Below are 19,913 nucleotides of genomic sequence, written 5' to 3'. Positions count from 1 at the left end.
CCCCATAGCCCCTACTGCTCCCCCAGGGCTCTGTGACCTCCACCCCCCCTGACCCCTGCTGCCCCTCTCCCCTCAAGCCCCACCCCTCCCCTTAGGCCCCGCCCCTCCCCTCAGGCCCCGCCCCCTCTGACCCCCCCCCCGTGACCTGCCCCGCCCGCCCCTCCCCGCCGCGAAGCCTCGCGAGACGCGCGCGCTGCCCGCTGTGTGTGCACCAATCGCTCCGGGCCGGGCCCAGCGCCGCGGGGAGGGGAGGGGGGGGAGCGAGCGCCGGCCCCGCCACCTGCGCGCGCCCCGAGTGCCCCCATCCCCACCCACGCCCCCCCGCGCTCCCTCGGGGCCTTTGTCCCGCCGCCAGGCCCCGCGCCCGGGCGTGGCTCCCTACGCGAGGCCGGGGATCCGCGGCCTACCCGGCCCTGCTCGCTCCCGGCCCGGGCCGCGCCCCCCGCCCCCCCCCCACCCCCAACCCCGCGGCCCTTCTGCCCCTCGTGCAGCCCCACGAGAGCCCGCGGAGCCGCCCCCGGCCTCCCCCTCCCGCCCGTGCCGCCGCAGCGGGTTCCCTCCCTCCGTCGTCCTCCTCCTCCTCCCCCCCTGCTGCTGCCCCCGGCGGCTGCGGGATCCGAGCGGGGAGCGCCGGGCCCCGGCAGGAGGGGAGCGGAGCGGCGGGAGGAGCAGCAGCGCCAGGTGAGCGAGGCCGGGGTCGGCGCGGGGAGCGCGGGGACCGACCCCCCCCCCTTCCTCCTCCTCTCGCCTTCCTCCACCGTGCCGGGTCCGGGGGGGTCGAGGGGAGCGCAGGGAACCCCCCCCCTCCCCTCTTCTCGCCTCCCTCCCCGGGGCCGGGCCCGCAGAACCCACCCGCCCTCCTCCGCCTCCTTCCCCGGTCCTGGGCCCCGGGGGGGCAGGGGAACCCCCTCCCCCGCTTCCCTGTCTCCCTCCCCAGTGCCGGGCCCGGGAGGGTCGAGGGGAGCGCAGGGAACCCCCTTTCCCCTCTTGTCGCCTCCCTCCCCGGTGCCGGGCCCGAGGGGGCAAGGGAAGCGCAGGGACACCCCTCCTTCCTCCTCTCGGTTGCCTTCCCGGTGCTGGGCCCGGGGGGAGCGCAGGGACGCCCCCACCCCTTCTCTCCCCAGTGTTGGGCCCAGGGGAGGCAGGGGAAGCGCAGGGACACCACCCCCATCTCTCGCCTCCCTCGCTGGTGATAGGCCTGGGGCGGGGGGGGAAGGGGAGCAGCGGGCCCCCCCTTCCTTCCTTGGTTTTGGGGCTGGGAGGGGGAAACACGAGGATTCCCCCCTCTCTTTTCCCTCCCCAGTGTTGCCCCAGGCGGGGGGAAGCGTGGGGACATCCCCCCCCTCCTCTTCGGGTCACTCCTCCCTCTTCCCTCCCCGGTGCTGAGCCCGTGGCGGGGGGGGGGCAGGGGAAGAGCAGGGACCCCCCCTTCGCTCCTGTGGCCTCCTCCTTCCTCGGTGCTGGGCCTGGGGGGGTCAGGGGAGGGGCGATGGGGTAAGAGCAGAGGTGGGCACGGGCTGTGACCCCCGGGCTGGGAGCTGAGGAGGCAAGGCCGAGGCTGAGCAGCTGGCAGCCGCTCACCGGCTCCTTTGCCTCCTCCTTCCCCTGAGAGAGGAGGGAGGATGGGACAGAGGTGGTGAAAATCCACCCCGCTCCCTCCCCGAGAAGGAATCGGGGGAAGCACCATCCTCTGCTGGAAGGGGCGCAGGGCAGACCCCGGGGTGGTGCTGGGGGCTCAGGAACTTGTGGCAACCCCTGACCCGCAGGAGCATCCTGTCCTGGGGGTGTGATTCCCTCCTGGGTCATCACCCTGTGCCCTGTAATGGGGGACAGACGCAGGAGGACTTTATCACCCCTGCTCTCACTGCTCGCCTGTCATTTTTACCCCCACTGCACAGATTTCCTGGTTTGGAAACTGGGCTGGTAGCATTGTTGGGGCTTTAAAGCTACGAGTAGAAATAGGGTTCTCTAATAACCGTGTTTAGCAATCCTGTTAGTTTCTGAGGCTCATTACTGACTTGGGAGGGCAGTTGTAAGTGCCCCTAGATGGATTCACTCTGCCCCTTGTAAGTTGGATCTGCAGCATTTGGAGGAAACGGCAGGGACAAAATGGACAGTTAATAAAAGGAACAATTGTACACTGCCTATTCTAGAGGGCACTTGCTGCCCTTCAGGAACTTTCCTCATCGCATATGCTCTTTATACAGCAAATCTTTATCTTCTGTCTCTTTTTTTTTTTTTTCCTACCTCAGTCCAGAAAATGAAACTGGAACAGACATTTCTGGAATTGAACTTGATTGGTGCATTTGGGAAGATGTGATTCACAGTAATAATGAACATTGAAATATGTCCCATTTTTTCACGGTTCAGTTTCTGAACTGTATGTTTCCTGATTTTTAACCTGTTTACACAACTATGCTGGGGAATTTAACTCTTGAAATAATGGCATCCATTGTGTTGGCTTGCCAAGAGGTACCCCCGGGTACATCGAGTATGTAGAAGCAGCTATGACACTAGAAGTATCTGATGGCTTACTCTATAAAGCAAAAGGTTTAAACAAGTATTATTTCCTTATAATCCCTTCCTGCGCTTGGAAGAACCATATCTGTTTGCAGTGAAATCTGGAGGTCGGGGAAATCTGGTATTTCCAGGATTGGCCAAAAATAAATTATGGGGTGAAGAATGTTGCTTTTTTTTTTTTTTTCTCCTAGTCATGCAGCACGGATGAAAAGCTCTGAAGCTTTTAGTCATAACACTCTGGTCCCATGTTTTCCTTTTAATAAAGCATCCAGTGGGAGAATGTGACATAATTGCTTTCTTGGATTTAGAGATCTTGAAATGGCTGGTACAACAGATAGAAGTGGAAAGTCTGTAGCAACGTTATGGTTTAAATACAGCAACATGGTGGCAAAGCTGTGTTGTTATTGCATGGTAATCTTGCATTTCTCTTGCAAGAAAATGCTTTCTACGTGGTTATGCTGCAGAGCAGGCACTTTTGAGTCTCATCAGTGGCGTGGAATATTACATCTCTCCTTTCCTTGCATTGCATAATCTGAGTGTTGTTCTCCCATAGCAGCAGAAATGATGGAAGAATTGCATAGCCTGGACCCACGAAGGCAGGAACTACTGGAGGCCAGATTCACTGGAGTCGGGGTTGCTAAGGTGAGTGTGAGCACCTCTGGCAACAGGCATAGCTGCTTACCCATCCTGCACTGCACTTCAGTTATTTAATTTCAACACTGAGGGTTTTGCTTTGCTAGCAGAATGTTTTGTATCAATAGCTGTGTTTTGACCACTAATTTGCTTGAAGTGTGTTGAAGAGGAATGAAAATGGGATCTCTATGAGCAGATGTTTTGCTATAGTAAAGAATTTGGGCTCTATGTTCTTAGGAGTTGCTCTATCTTAAGGCAGCTTGTACACCCCCAAAAAACCCCATGACAGCTTTATCTTGGAAGTTGGAATCTCGTCTGTCTCTTCCTTTCTCCAAGTCTGCATTTGGGACCTTAATTTGGCCATTTGTTAAATACAACTTCAGATTTACTGTGTTTGGTAACAACAACCCAATATATTCAGGAATTTGTTCCGTTCTTTGTGGATGCAGTGTGCTAAAATTGTGTACCTGGTTGCATAGAACACATACAAAAAGTAATTGAAGGTAAGCTCTCCTATATCCTCAGCCTGCTAGTAAAATCCCATCTTTGTCCTCACGTCTAACTTCATAACCATTCAGTAGCTGCCTTTCTGGAGCAAGGCATTTAAATAATAACATTGTGTTGTTGCTTGATATACTAGTGTTAAGCTCTTAATTCTCTGGATGTTGTTGGTAGTGTTGATCAGTAGATTTTGAGCCATGAAATGGTGGCAGAACTCATCTCCAGCAAGGTCAGCGATAACTTTTGAGGAAGATACTGAGTTTTGGACAGCGTCAAGGTAGATGGTAACACAGGGTATCATTGCCAGATAATTTCCAGAAACCTCTTAGAATTATTTAGGGGAGAAACTTTGTAGGTGCTGTATTAGAAAAATTAAAAACAAATAAGAACTCGGAAAAGGGCTTTGTTTGAGTTCGTACTTTCCTTTCTGATCTGTAGATCGGTCAGGACTCAAACAAGGTTAAGGGTTGAGAGGGAGCGTGAATAAGTAGGATGCTCAGGTAGTGTGGTAGGGAAGATTGACACTACAAGTTTTTAAGGGATAACAATTCCAGTTACTGAAATAAGTGTGGATATTTTTGATCTTTTCCACACTCAAGACTTTTTTTTTGATCCTAAGTCAACATTACAGCTTTTTAGGTACTTCTTCATCTGTTTCTTATCTCTTCCTCCATGTATGTCACTTTAAGATCTTGAGCTGTACCAGTATACATAAAGCCAAACAACTTTTCTAGGAAAGCCAAGACTCGGAAGCAGAGGCACTATCGTTGCTTTGTGAACACTGAGTACGTTGGCACTGTTGTAAAGAATGTTAGGAACTATTCCTTTTAAAGGAATAACCTTTAAAAGATACCAGAAAGCGAGTCTTAATTATGTTTTCAATATGTTTGGATTAGAAAGTACATGCTCTTTCTCCGTAGGGTGAATATTGAAAACATTTTTGTTCTTAAAGCGTATCCAAGTAAAAAAGTCTCGTTTCTTGGAGGTTTCACTTTAAGCAAAGCTCTTCTGTTACTGAGTTTTCTTTTTACCTGCTGTTGCGTACTATAGTGTTTTACTTTGTGTTAGTCAGTAAACTGTTAAAGTACATTACACTTATTGCAAATGGTATATTTATTTACTTGCATACTTGCTAATTTGCAATAGATCAGCCAACCATTGATATGAATTAGCATGACTCTACTATGTTGCAGCAAATCTTGGTTGCAATATTAATCTCAGATACTACATTCCCCCCCAGGTTGGTGCTTCAAATTCCCTCCCTACCCCCCCAAGTCTCCGTCCGTCATGCTCCGCACTGGCATTGGTAGGTCCTTGTCTTAAAGGGAATGTGTTGGGAAAGCTCTGATACAATTTGTATGGTTCAACTAAAATTTTTAGCTGCCTCCAATTAAATGCTGAAGGGAGGCCTCATAGGGGAAGTTAGTGCCATCTAGTGGGACTGGGACTGGCACATCCTCCTGGGATAGAAGGTATTCTGTTGCTGTTTATTGCATAAAAGGAAGAAATGTCATCTTAGATGCTCTCCTATTGGGTGAAGGCAGGAGGCAGTTGAAACTGAGCTTCCTGCCTTCCACTGGCTGGGTGTATCTCAGTGTGTTTGGTTAGGTTTCTTTAACGTTTAAAAATACAGGATTTATTTTGGACCTGGGCAAAACTTACTAGTTTACATTCATAATACCACTGCAGCTTTAAAGCTGTCTTTCCCTGCATGGTTACAAGTAAAGAATAACTATACATGTTTCTGACAATGAATAAGACTGTGCTGATCTGGAATACATTTTTAGGCTTAAAACTAGTAAAAAGCTTCCAGCCATGAGAGTCATGGGATTCTGGAAGAGCTTTCCAGTAACAGTAGCAGATGACAGAAATCCCAAACCATTTTGGAAACAGCTGTGCGCTGTCACCTCCTGTGATAGCTGAAGGCACAACCTGATGACCCAGGGCATTTGCAGTTCCAAATCCCTCAAAATTCTGTTGCAAGTCTGTGATGAATTATCTCTCTCAGTAGCTGGAGAATATATTTCTCTAGAAGCTTGGCGTTAATACGTGGAGTCAAATCTATGAGCAAGGAATGTTTCTAGGCAACTGTTATACTCATGTGGTTCATCCAGGTCACTAGATAGCTTCAAAAAGGCAGTGATGCTTTAGATGTCTGTTCTTGCCATATGGTAAAGTGCCATTCTTCCCCAAATTCACAAAGCTAGTCCTGGAATTAACACAAGTATCTGACACCTACCAGCATTGCTGCTCGTTTAGCTACTGTTTCTGTGTACTTACCAGGGGAGATGTGAGCATATTCACTTGAGGCATTATTCTGACTGGTCGTCTCGGACATCTGCCTTGGGTCAGCAGGGACAGAAAACAGAACATAGTTTCTTTCTCTAGATAACATTGTTTAATTTGGTCTGTTCTCATCTTCTGCCTCCCTTCTCCCTGTCTGGCTGCCGGCTTGAAGATATCAGGCAGGTTAACGCCAAAGGATTTGTGTCATTTCCATTGACTTTTACTGGATAAGAATTGTAGTAGGTAATTGTGGTTGGATCTGTGTTTGCACGTGGCTTTCTTCAAGCTTAACAGAGGTGGGTCATCGCAGCAGCACGCATACCTTATACAAGTTTGATCTTTAAAAGATCTTCAAACTGAGTTGTGCACACTTCTTCGTTATAGCTAAACTAAAAAGGCTGTATTCCTAGAGGGAGTAACGTTCTCTGTTGTGCTGTAGGAATCTTAGAGATGACTACGCTAGAATTGAAGAAATATTGGTCTTGATGGTAGCTAGAGCTCCCTTTCCTCCCTCTCTGAGGTAAAGAGGGAAATGAAAATAGCCCCAAGTGTCACTTGTGCTGCAGAACATCTGCCTCCAAAAATAGAATTGCTTATAAAAAACAACAGCATTTACATGTATTCTGTTGGTTTTAATCTGTTTGCCGCTCTCGACAGTTTTGATCAGTTCAGTAACTACCAGTTGTGTGGTCTACTTAGGAATGTTTTTAGCAGCAAAGCTACCAGTGTGAGAATTTGTGCTTGCGAATAATGATGTCTTCCTTGGGTTGAAGTGGTGCTGTGTAGTCACAGTCCTTCACAGGTGTCGGATGCCACCAAGAGAACTGGTTTAAAAAGAGTTTTGAAACTTAAAATTGAATTTGTCAGCTGCAACACAATGTGCCAGAACTTTATGCTTATGCCAGATACTTGAAAATTGTTTCGATGCTTCCATGTGCAACATTACTTATTTCAAATGTGTTGTCTGGCTACTGGAGCCCACAAATAGTTGTCAGATCTCAGTTCTATTTCTGCGCCTGAACTGAGGGGTAGAGTGAATTGCGTGACCCTTCTGTCCAGTTTGCTGTCAGTAAAATAAAAATACTATTTTTTTCAGTCTGAGGGAGCTCTTGAGACATAATGGAAGCCAAGCAAATCCTGTTGCAAATCTGCTTACCCATCTGATACAGTGGAGGTTACCTGTGAACATCTGATAGTAGATTAACTTCTCATGGCAAAAAGATGTAGGTGATTCGGGGATTTCATTATTGGCTCTAATACTGAGCTTTTCTAAGTGCCTGAATAAGAAGCAGGCTGTAATTCTCATACTTATGTGATGCTTGAAATATGCTAATTAAACCTGTCTTGTACAGTAGTAGCACTGAACCAGAGTTGAAAAACCACTCAACCGTTTCACTTTAGTGTATGCTTGTGTGGAGTCAGCACTAACTTTTAGTGGAACTAAAGATTGACTTTCCCCTTTGAAATCTCTTGATTTGTTGCAGAATTCAGAAGAACTTGGGTTACCTTGGCTTGAGGTAATGAAGCATGTCTCCACCACTGAGTTAGCGAGACAATTTTGCCATGTGTCTTGCTATAAGTTCACGTTGGAGACTCTGGCTCGGCGGCTTGAATTCCTAGAGCGCTCTTTCAGTACAAGGAGCTGGAGAGCACAAAATGGAGACTGCCCAACTTAAGCGATGTGCGCGGGCTTAAGGGATCATTTTGGGGAGCTTGGAGAGGCTGAGGAAATGCATGAGTCATGCAAGGCAGTAGATGGGCTTGAAGAGGAAATAGGTAGGGATGGTGTCCTGCTTTTGGCTGGAATAGAGTTAATTTTCTTCCCAGTGGCTGCTGTGTCAGGCTGGCTTTGTGGAAGATCCATGAGCGTTATTATCAGATGAAGCAGTTTCTATTGAAACTTCAGCCTTTGTGCCTTGTTTGTGCCCCTTGCAGGGCACTTGCAAAGAGGGAAATGACTAACTAGCTCTCCTGAGTGGACAGATTTCATTTTGCCTCTGAGTAGGAGTCTTGAATGTGCCTGCTGCTGCTGTTGCATCCACCTCTCAACATGGAGGTTGTGTTGTGCATAGGTAGGTCATGGACCTAGAAGCAGCAGTTGATGGGTGAATCACAAGGGAAGAGTGTGCCAGCTTATCTTGGAAAGAAATTCCTTGTGGAGGAGGGAGTGTGTGCTGTTCTTGTGCTTGTCATTTGGGTAAACACTATAGAAACTATTAGCTTGTTTTGGATGACCCACGTATTTTGAATTTTTGCTGAACCCCATCACTGATTCTCTTGACAGGGTACAGTGGACAAGTGGGCTGTTAGTGATACTGGAGAAGTGCAGTGTTACCCCGAAGTAGTCTATGCTAGAAAATAGCCAGATGCCAGAGCAGATGACTTCTTCAGAAGCAAAATTCATAAGCCCTTCATGTGTAACCTATTGCATGTTTATTATTCCCTGCTGCTATTTCCCAGCAATATCATAGAATCATGATTTTGGGTTTGGGTTGGAAGGGACCTTAAAGATCATCCAGTTCCAACCCCCTGTGACGGGCAGGGACACCTCCCACTGGATCAGGCTGCCCAAGGACCCATCCAACCTGGCCTTGAACCCCTCCAGGGATGGGGCAGCCACAACTACCCTGGGCAACCTGGGCCAGGGCCTCCTCACTCTCATCGGGAAGAAATTCCTCCTTATGTCTAGTCTAAATCTGCCTCTCTCCAGTTTATACCCATTGCCCCTCATCCTATCACTACAAGCCTTTGTAAACAGTTCCTCCTCAGCTTTCTTGTAGGCCCCCATCAGGTACTGGAACCTTAATGTTAGTATTCTTTGCCATTGCTTACTTTGATTTTTCCAAAATTCAGGTTTGTTCCTTTAATTCCTTGTGTGTCATGACTGCTTATAATGGTATGCTAAATAAAGTACTGAGCATTTATCCAATGTCAGTTGCTGAGTTAAATATAAACAGTCAGGAATGATAAAACATAAATGTGAAGGGTTTTTTATACACGTACTCACTGACTGGCAGTTGAGGGGGAGATGCTCAGATCTATGGTTTCTTACATGCACTGCCTGAACCTGTTGCTCTAAGTTGTTGATAATGTGAGGTTATGTGTGAAACTAGGGATCTAGCTGGATGATGAGGAAAACTTCCTTTTTGACTCACGTAACTGTGAGAAGAGGTGCGGATTAGGGCTAGGCCATATTCCTTAAATGTCCTTGATATTGCATCTTTATTCCTTCTAGTACAGCAAGTTCTAATGAACAATTTGTGTTTCCATAGTCGGAATACCTCGAAACAAGATTTTTGTTGCCAAATTTGACATGAACAAGATGCTTCAGCTTGCCTGTAAGATAGGCCTAATCCTTTACTGGGAGAAGTGTCAGTGGAAGGGAGAGGAAAGCTCATGCAGTGGAAACAGGTCGAAAGTTGCCTACAAAGAATTAATTCTGCATTTATTCACAGAATCAATGCACGTTACAGTGGACTGGCCTGAATACTTGCAGACATCTGATGATCTGTTCTCTTCTGGTTCCTTAACTGAGTAGTTAATTTCATTTCACCCTCCTACCATTCCGTTGAGTTCAGTTTTACAATTTTGTCAGTGTACTTTCTAGAGGAAGTTTTACAGTAAAGGGAAAGTAGTTTTTTTGCTCTTCAGGACTCTGTGATCAGAATTGAACTGCTCTTTTCTTGATGCAGAAAATAAGTTTGATTCCTACTGTGAGAGCTGTGAAATTCCCACACAGAATTGTCGCTACAGGTAGTCGTGGTACTGGAAGCAAGGAAAACATTGTGGATTTTGTATTAGGCATACTTCCAGCTGCTTGCATTCCAGAACTTTATAGTCAGATGCAAGCTGAGTGGATTTTTTTCTATTGAGAGTATAAACTTGTATTTATAAAAGCATCTTAGGGTCAGTTCTAACTATAGAGAGCCTCTTCGGTTTGTCTCCAGTTCACTGTTGAAACACGGGCCCTTGGAAAGCTGATGGCATATCCTTTCCACCAGAGTGTTCCTGAAAAGCTCAAAGGTGGCGTTTAGGAAGCAGCTGTTCATGTCATTTGCTATCCATGATCAAAATGGAGGCGGTGAGACTTAAGCAAATGTGGAAACAACTTTCACTTTCATCTTTATCGCCTCAGAACCCCAATTTGTCCATCTGAGACCAGCAAATGCTACTTTGTTGAGTTGCTTCTTCAGCAAATAGAGCTTTCACGCTCACGCAGGTTGATGTCTTGGAACGCGCTGCTGGGGTTTGAGTTCCTGAGAGAAGGGTTTTAGAGGACAGCATTTGTGCAGTTTATAAACAAGCTTTTTAAATGGACAGAAAGGTTAACCTTCTGTTGCCACTTGCCATATGGTATTTTTTTTTTATCAGACACCTTTGCATGGTTGTAGCTAAGGTTGGTGTTGGCACTTGTATTGAGTCCTCTTGGCCAAGGAATAAATCCCTCACATAACAAAGAGTTGTGCCTGTAAGATTTGTGAGGCAGCACTGTTGGGTGGTGGGGAGTTTGCTTCTTTGTTTAAAAAGCAACTAAATTTTAAGCTTGTTAATTGCTGAAGAGATGAGGTAAAATATCATTCTGGCCTTGAGCTATTTGTGTGACGAGTTGAAGGGGTAATGGTATGGCTTGAAGAGTATAATCTGCAATTTTTCTTGAAGTAATTTGCTTTTTAAAGGGAATCCTAAATGTGAAGCTTCTGGAGTTGTTCAAGTGTTGGTATATTTTCTTGTTGCTTGAACTAAGTATGTCCTTTCAGGAGGAACAAATGTGGTAGTTAACGCTCACAGGGTAATACTGAAGGTAAACAGAACTTTTACTTTCTGTGGATGCCTGCTTGGAAGTTGGTGTCAGTAATAGCTAGCCTGTGTCACAGGTTTAATTTGGTGGCAGTGTTTGTCTTATAAATGGGGAAGGGTGAACTGCTACCCTCAAAAATAATCTACTGTGGGATTTCACCGTGGTGTTAAGACTTCTCCCCCACCCCTCCTAGAAGTCTTCTGCTTGACTCTGTAATGAGAAGTGGCTTTGCCTTGAGGAAAGATTGGTTGGTGGGAAGTGGTTATTGCAGAAATAAGAATGCTAAAATAGAATGAATCTTTGGGAAAAGATGCTCACAAGTTATTAACGGAGAGCTGGCTTCATCATGTCATTCTTCCCGTTAATACATTCCATCGGTAACTGTGAATCTTGTTTTTATATCTTTGTCAAATTTGTCTAGATATCTTAAGTTAGGTCTGTGGGAGGATGCTTTTGTGTCAGAGCGCTAGGCTAAAACACAGTGACTCTGCATGATTCACTTCTCTTTTCCTTTTAAAACCAGTTTTGATAGATATTTTAGATAATAATTTTCAAAAATGCTTGGATACATAAAAATGCCAGTGTGTATCCGGTAGATCCTGCAAAGACGCAGGCAGACTCTTGTAGGTACCTGGATATTCTTTTGGTAAATCTATTACTGTTCAATTTGTGCTTTAGCCTGGTAGGAGCAACTGCTCTGTCAACTCTGGGTCTATGAAATAGCTGAAAGGGAAGGGTTGTCTTATGGGTGCCAGTGGTACTGCTTTTAATGCAACTTTCATTTGTTCACTTTATGGGTGTTTAAAAAAAGCATAAAAATTACACATTTAAACAAAAATCAGTGGTATCGCCAGCATCTGATAACAGTAATAGCTACCATGCCAGGTGGAAGATAGCTCTGAATTCTTAGCCCAGGGTCAAGCAGATGCTGGCCTGAAGAGCCGAGCCTGGAACTGCTGCAGCTCAACAAATCACAAGTTTTGTTTCTCAAACCAGTTGTCTTAGACTTTTATGAATACTGCCTTGGCTGGTTTGTGGATGTGGTTTAATAGAGCAGTTAGGATATAAATTATCTGATGCAGAAATAATGTTGCAAAGCCTGGAGCAGGATCCTGAGGAAAGACTGTCCAGCTGGCAGGCCAGTTTCTGCCTTGCTCCAAGCCACTTCTGCAGTTTAGTGCCCATCACGTGCTTAGGTATTTGACCCGTGGTGCTGCTGTATCCACATGACATAGAGCATCATAGTTAGTCCAGAGATGCAGTGTTTGATAGGACCTATCTGCCTTGTATGGAAGTTGTTTCTAACAGTCTTTGCTTGTTTTTTCACTAGGGTCCATTAAATAATGAGTCTTCCAACCAGAGCTTGTGCAGCGTGGGTTCTCTGAGTGATAAAGAATTGGAGGTAAGCAGGCACAAATCCTCGTGGTAATCGGTTTAAGGTGGACATGATTGAACTTCAAACATAGGAGGAATTGTGTGAGAGTGCCAGTGTTCTTTGTTTGGAGTGCGAAGGGAACTAGTGGAAGCATTTAGTCTGGATCTTGACCCTTTGGTCTTTGGACTGTGCTGTGAAGCAGTCCTCCTGGAAGCTTCCCACTGGACCAGACAGATTTTACCTGACCCCAAAACCACAGCACTCGTAAAGCACAGCTTAGTAAATTGTTTTCAGCTGCATTGTGATTTGTTTGCTGGTTTTGGATACAGTTTTGGCCCAATAAAAAGCCAGAGAACATTAATGGAAAAAATTTGCCTTACCTACCAAATATGTAAATTTGTAGAAGCAGAGCATTTTTATGAATTGCTGTGTGGATGTGTGGGGAGGTGAAAATTGGTATTTGTCCCTGTGTAATCTCACTGTTTTAGGATTACCTATTTGGAAACACTTGCTAAAGGAGCAAAATTAATTTCACAGTTACATTTACTTTAAAATTCCTTGTTAATAAAGCAAAATCTCAAATACATTTAAAGAACTTTCCACATGGTTATTGGGTAAGTTTTGGGTCATATTTCCCTCTGTTGTAAGACAGTACTGATATGAGGTGTCCGGTGAAGCTAAGCCTTTCAAAAATGTAGTATCTTAAGCTCCAGACAAGTAAGTGTAGTTAATAGTGAAAAAACTGCTTATTTATTCTTTTTCTGCTTGTTTTTTTCATGAACTTCTGTGGAGTGATTTAATTTGCGAAGCTGACTTGGTCAGATCTGCCCTTCCTCACTTTTTCAGTCTGTAACAGATAACGTCTTGTGTCATTTTTATGTAAGCGCTTGAAGGGAAAAAAAAAACCTTAATCTGAATCTCATTAATACGCTTACACTTCCATGGAGGCTGTAATGGAGCCTGTGGTGCTACAGCCACGCCAACACTGTTCATGATTTGCTCTTCACTGCGCAGTGAGGAGGCTACATCACTGACTTGTACGCATCCAGGAGCTGGTACAGCAAGTCTCTAGATAGCTACGGAGTTTTCAGTGCCCCCATTCTAAAAAGTACTTTGCAGACACAATAGCCACCTTTGTCTCAACATCCCCTCCATCCTCCTACCAAACAATAACATGTCCAGCTGGTAACATGGGACTGTAGATGTCCAGCATCCACTGGAGGCACAGTCAGGCTTAGATTCTGGCTGTGTCAGCTTTATCCTTTTTATCCTATTAAAGAAGGTAGATGGATGTCTGTACTTATTGTCTGCAAGACTTTTGGCAGAGATCTTTAAACAGAGGACTTTGGTTTCCTGAGAGCATGAAACTTGGGTTTACCACAAACCTTCTGGCCATGGCTTTCCCTCTCCCAGAGTTGTTCTGCCTGCTGTGGTTTGATTCCTGCCCCCCCGCTATAGTTTAGTGGTGGCTGCAGTGATTGGAAAGCATATAGCTCGGGAATTATTTGGGATCCTTTGAAATAAAAGATTTTTTTAAAATTACGTTGGTGATGGAAACGACAAGATGTGTTTCTTTCCAGCAACCTCCTAAGTTCCTTCTAGCACAGCATTTCCTGGTGTGTTCAGCAGCTTTGGCCACATAAGTGACCGAGATGATGGGGAAAGCACCGTGCTAAGGTCTCCTCCAGTCTCACGTGTCTAGGGTCCTACAGACAGATAGGCAACGACACTTTTAGAGCCTCCTACCTGTGCTCTGAACTGTGCACATAAATACATTGCTGACCGCTGGTAAGCTGCCCCTCGGGTCTCTGGTTGCTCACAGAAACAGCAGATGCAACCGACCCTTGACATCAATAAGAGATAAGTCCAGGTGAATTGCTGCATCTGTGGGACCTTCCTCCTGGCTCCCATCTTTGGGAGCTCTGCCTTGTTCTGTGTAAGGCTCCCAGTGTGCACCAATAGACAGGATAGTTTGTAGATAGATTGTAGCCATCTGCAAGGAGCTTAGGGAAGGAGCATTAGCTGCAGGCAAGATGAATTGTCCTGCCAGACTGGACTCCAGATTTGGATGTCTGTACTCAAACCTCTTGTGATTACTGGTCTTGTATCAGTACTTTGATCACCATGAAATGGTTTTTATGGGTTTTATAGGTGTTTGAACTTGTTCTGCTAACCATTTGAGGTAGGTGGGCAGTAGAGACTGGCTTGTGCAGTTGAAATAAAAATTAACCTCATTCCTCACTGTGTTCTCTCCCTTCCGCAGCGCATACATAGGAAGGCAGTAGCTATTTGAGAGCGGTTGTTTAAGCACCAGAGAAATGAAATGGCCACTGGGGATATGAAACAGATTACTGTGTTTTGATATTTTCTTTAAATCTTGGAATAACTGCAGAAATGTTAATTTTGAAGTATTGTTTAACAGACTCCCGAGAAAAAACAGAATGATCAGCGGAATAGAAAAAGGAAAGCAGAAGCATATGAGACCAGTCAAGGTAATTCATTCCTCTGACCCTGCTGCAGGATTTCTGAACGGTTGGTAATTTGTGCACGTTTGCAACAGTCAGTGTCCTAGGAAACGAAGGGCTCTTCTCAAGGGTGTGTCAGGCAGCTTGTTATAAACTCCTCCATGATGCTGTAGTTCTCTTCTGGGAGCCTTGTAATCCTCATTGGCAGGAAGATATTTGTTGTCAGTTTATTCACACAAACTATTGCATTTTTATGGGACAGGCTGCCCAGAGGCTTAATACGGCTTCCCTGAAGTGTTGTTTTGGTCCCACATCTCTACGTGTACAGCCACCAGACTTGAGAATACAGGCTGTACTCTCTTCCTTGCTTTGAGGCGTATGCCTGCCTTGTTAGAGTAAGTTCTTGCCCCAACAAATAGAGAACAAACTGTGCTCAAGCATAAAGCAGGCAGTGCTGTCTAGGAGTACTGAGGAAAACCCAGCATGTTCTAGTCCATTCAGTTTTTCTAGCAAATTGGCATAGAGGCAGATTTTTTATTTCTTTTATTTGTCAACAAGAAAGTAAACAAGGGTTGTGTTGAAGGAACTGCTTTGATAATATTATAATAAGAGAAAAGGGCTAAGTTTTAATGAGCTGATATTAAGCCACCACTAATTATCTTACTCCTATAGGAATGCTGGTGAGAGATCTAATGTGCAGCAATTTACCTGAAGGCAGAGGATTAAAAGCACCCTTTGCTCTGTCCTTATCTTGAAGGAAATTTTGGAGAATCTATGCAACATTCAATGACGTTTAGTGTTTTCTAAGTAGTTTAGCAAGTGTGAATGCTGATTGATTGGATTTGAGATGTTTGGAATTGAGAGTTAATTGAGTTGTCAACTGTAAACCCTCCCAACAACAGCACAAGAGCTGCAACCCTGGGGCTGGCTTTTGTTGTGCAGAAGCTTTTGTTGTGATAGGTCTTGCACCTCTCTACCGGAAAGGAGTGTCAAAATATTTCAGAATGGCCTCCTAAGTCCTCTGCTTAGAAGTATCAACTCATATATCTGTCCTTTGTTTTCCTCTTTTTAGGAAAAGGTACTCCTAGAGGACATAAAATTAGTGATTATTTTGAGGTAAGCATCTATATTGTTTGAGAAATCTGCTTGAATTCACATTACAAAATCTGTAGATGAAGTCTGAAATGCAACTTTTATTACTGATCCGTTGTTGCAAATAATAGCTTGGAGGCATTGATGATGTTAATTATATGCTCAAATCTGATTAGGTAGAGGATATGAGATTTCTAGAAGTTGGTTTAGATTAATACTTCTTTGAACTGTTGATAAAGCAATTTTTTTAGAAGAGCAGCCACATTGGAGGTTGACTTCTGTTGTACATTGGAGGTTGACTTCTGTTGGAACTTGGATCTCGGAGGAGAGTATCTCATCCTGTGCAAACCTATTCTAATTCAGGTCCAGTGCTGCAAAAGAACCTACCTGCAAAGTCCTGCTGATTTGACTAGGAAGTTGTTTGCAGGGTTCCCTTGTTTGAAAAGCTTTCCGTGGGAGGCTGGCATCACACAGGAGATGGAAACTCCTCCCCAGAGCAGTGATGGACTTTCAAAAAATCAATATTCTCTTTAGTGTGTAGTCTCTGAAGTTTTTCTGGGTGTGCACAGTCCAGAGCTCTAGCTTTTCTCTTAAGTTTGTTCTTTATTTTACTGGGTAACTTGGAGTCAGAAATTAAATGCTTATTAGCACTTACTTTCCCAGGTAAAGCTTTTGTAAACATGGTATGCTGCAAGTGCAGGCACATATGGATTTCTGTACCAGCTGCTCACCTATCCTGTCTTTAACAGTGACTGTCACAGATCCTTCAGTGGACATGTACATTGCTCACCAAATCTGTGATAGACACGTCTCCCCATAGGGAATAGCCTTCCTAATTCTTTCCAGTAAATAATTGATCTATATCCAAGCGTGCAGGCTTATATCTTTTTGTATTAAAATGAAGAATGCACTCAGTGCCCAGGTGAATGTTTGTCAGAAGGATTCCTGCTGTTGTTTTTGAAAACAGCACTTGAAATTTTCAGGTGTTCTTCTTAGCTCATCTTCAGTGTGTTTAAATGAATCCTTAGAGCCTGTAAGGCTTTGTTTTTAAGATTGTTTCTACTGTCTTTGTTAAATTCGCTTCAGTATAATACCTCTGTGGAATTACTGATGATCAAATCTGTTGTTTTGGCCAGTTCGCTGGGGGAAGTGGCCCAGGAACCAGTCCTGGTAGAAGCGTGCCGCCTGTTGCCAGATCATCACCACAGCATTCCCTATCCAATCCCTTGCCGGTAAGTGTTGTCTCTGGGGACAGAGCTGGTGGGATAGCACTGATGTCTGTGCTTCAGACAGGTAAAAAAAGGTTCTGAACAGGAAGGAAGGGCCTATTGATGAGTGACTTGGGTTATTCTCTATCCAGTTCATTTTTAATTTAAATCTGAAAATGGGTTCTGGCAGCCCAGCTCTCTGGGACACTAACAGTGGCTATTCCAGTTGTAACTGATGGGAAGAGCATGCAGGATTAATATTTTTTTTTTAGCATACCATGTATCTACAGGCAGCTCACTGTCCTTAAAAAAAGGTGGAAGTGACATATTCACAATCTTGTAATCTGTTATAGCTCATGAACTTCTTGTCAAGTTGGGAGCGTGTTCTCTGTGTGTACAGCACTAGGACAATGAAATCAGACCTTAGTGGGATCCTGTGGGTATTCTGAAAAACAGGCATACCGTAACTATGTTGGGAAGGTCTTTTACTTTGGCTTACGTGCACGAGACTGATAAGGAGCATTAGCAAAACCTTGCAAAGAAATGAGTATATGTGCACATCTGTTATTTTTTTCATTACATAATTCCATTTTGCTGTCGCAGCATTTCTGCAAGATCCGAATGTGAAGAAATAACTGGTACTTTTAAGCCATTGTAGCACGGAGCAGCCAAAGACATTTCTTTCAACTGGCAGAGCAATATTCAGAGGCTGTGATGTCTGATCTCTAGTTCTGAACATTGCCTGGGTCCCTCTTTAAAAATATTCAGCATTTGTTGGGTGTCACGAAAGTATGGAGCATTATGGGATAGATTAGTGTTCTGAACACCACATGCCAAGTCTTTACTGATTACATTATTCTGCAGAGACCTTTGCACCATTCGTGAATGTGTACTGAATTAAATCCCAACACTGAGTGCTCTGCTCAGAATTCAATGTGTGTCATTTTCGAAGCTTTTAATGCTGCTTTAAGGGAAAATGTCAGATACGATTCCAGCTGGTTTTGATGTTTACAGAAATTGGGATATATCTGTTAATTGAAGAGTCCTTTCTCCTGTCTTACTAATTCACTAATACACTTCTTTAAAGAGAAGTTGATGAAAGAAATGCCGTCTCCGAATGTTGCAGATGCATAAGGTATTATGGACAGTTCTTTATTCCAGCAGAAGAGGTACCCTGCAGGTGTTCACAATGGGACAAGAGGTTCTTCCTTTGTCTTTCTTCTACACTTGTGTTTATTGAGTAGGTAAAAGCTTGAACAGAGTATTTCTTATGTGGTGAAGACTGATGTTACAGTTAGTTTCAGCTAGGCCAGTTTGTCTCTCCCCTTACGCAGGTGCTCTTTGTTTCTTCTGTTACTCTTGCAGCTAAACCTATAATGTTTGCTTATTCATAACACACTATTATGTGCGTTGGTAAGATCTGTCTTCTTAAAACGTGAATATCAGTGGTTTGAGCTTAGCCCAAAAAATGAGAGGATGAGTGAGAATTGGAGAAGATTGAGTGCCTTACCCATTACAGATGTCAGAATGGTCTAGGAAGAGAGCAGAGTGTTAAAATGTCTTTTACAATGAGACAACCCTCCTCCAAACCTGTGAGTTAATCTATATTGTACTGGAAATTTTCTGCAATCAGGGCTTGTGGAGGAATTGTAATGGCTTCAGGATGTTGCTTCTTGTCTTCAAATGTCTTGACTGCTTTGAATTGCCTTGCTTCTCTTTTGATTAGAGGAATGATCTGCAAGGCTTCAGTCTCTTGCGAGGTCGCTCTTGTACACAAGCATTCTTTTGGGGAAGAAAGCACATTCTTGACGTTTGTCATGCTAGTCAGAAAATAAGCTTCAGGTTGCAATTTAGGTTTTTAAGAAAAACTGAAGCCTGACCTGACTGTTTACTTTCAGTGTGCCTGGCCTGGAGTTACAGCTTGGAAGGACTTAGGTGATTACTACCCAGACTGCCAAATTTTAGCAGTGCTGGGCTGGCTTTTACAGCGAGGGCTGCGAGATTGAGTGCTGTAATCAATGTAGCTTAGATAAGTCTTGTTCTCATTGAACCCAATTCCTGTATCACAGTTGAGTAGCAGGAGAAAGGAGACTGTTAAGAAATGTTAAGATTTGTAATGCATCTTTAAAAGATTTTGGAAATGCCTTCGTACTTTGCTTATCTTGCAAGAGAGTGGTCCCAGTTATAATGACAGAAATGAGCTTACGGTGACATCTGGGTCCTAGCCGTGGTTAGGTTGCTGACATTTAGCAGTTCTGACTCAGTTTTTTGCGCCAGAATAATGAATGTATTGTGACATTAGCTGGTTTAAAATGAGTCCTTAAAAAACATTAAGTAGTATAATTTTGAATGCATTGACCAAAATTGCAATGCATTAAGCTTTTTGGATCTACAATCCATTTTGCCCCACTGGCTCTGAAATACATGTGCTTGCAAAAGCAGGAGGTGTGTTAGCTGACAGGGAATTCTGTCTGTATGTTCATTCGTTACTTTTTTTGTTAACTTCATCTACTTTTTGCTGTCTGCCATTGGAACAGTCACCCTAGGAGTCCTGTTTGAGTTCTCAGATCCTCACCATGCTGCCTGCCCATTCCTGAGCTGCAGCTTCACTGACAACAGTTTTGGCAGAGTCAGAGAATAGCTGTTTTTTTTCTTTAAAAAGTTCATTGTATTTTTTTTTGACTGTGTTACAGCGGCGAGTGGAGCAGCCGCTGTATGGGGTAGACGGCAGCACAGCAAAGGAACCGCAGGAGGAACACTCTGCTCTGCCAACGCTGATGTCTGTGATGCTGGCGAAACAGCGGCTAGAGAATGAGCAGCTGGCACAGAGGGGAGGTGGCCTCTGTTTTACTTTTGTCTCGGTGAGCAGCTCTGAAAAGATTTGAATCCCAAGGGATGTTTCTAGTTAAGGGATGGGGAGTTTGAAGCTTTTCTCCTCAAAGACAGTCGTTCATGTGCAGCCTGGTTTATTGATGACCAAGTCTACTGTCTTCTGGTAAGTTCATCTTCCTTGTGAAGAGTTCTAGGTTCCAGGC

At 44.6% G+C, this 19,913-nt stretch overlaps 1 protein-coding gene across 5 annotated transcripts in view; it reads left to right on the top strand.

Annotated features, from left to right (window-relative positions):
- Positions 1-333: 333 nt before the first annotated feature.
- The window catches only part of TLK2 (tousled like kinase 2), a 37,021-nt gene continuing 17,441 nt past the window's right edge, over positions 334-19,913 (top strand). The window contains exons 1-8 of one of the 5 annotated variants that reach the window (XM_069876978.1): positions 335-681; positions 3,077-3,162; positions 4,895-4,960; positions 12,069-12,140; positions 14,536-14,605; positions 15,651-15,694; positions 16,807-16,902; positions 19,572-19,739. In XM_069876978.1, the coding sequence (XP_069733079.1) occupies positions 3,082-3,162; positions 4,895-4,960; positions 12,069-12,140; positions 14,536-14,605; positions 15,651-15,694; positions 16,807-16,902; positions 19,572-19,739 (597 nt within the window). In that variant the 5' untranslated portion in view covers positions 335-681; positions 3,077-3,081. Of the gene's footprint in view, positions 682-3,073; positions 3,163-4,894; positions 4,961-12,068; positions 12,141-14,535; positions 14,606-15,650; positions 15,695-16,806; positions 16,903-19,571; positions 19,740-19,913 lie in introns of all 5 variants that reach the window. The other 4 variants (XM_069876976.1, XM_069876981.1, XM_069876980.1 and 1 more) reach the window with 4 other exon arrangements.

This window comes from Phaenicophaeus curvirostris, chromosome 26, assembly GCF_032191515.1.
Source record: "Phaenicophaeus curvirostris isolate KB17595 chromosome 26, BPBGC_Pcur_1.0, whole genome shotgun sequence".
Lineage (NCBI taxonomy): Eukaryota > Metazoa > Chordata > Aves > Cuculiformes > Cuculidae > Phaenicophaeus > Phaenicophaeus curvirostris.
This window is presented reverse-complemented; position numbering and strand designations above follow the sequence as displayed.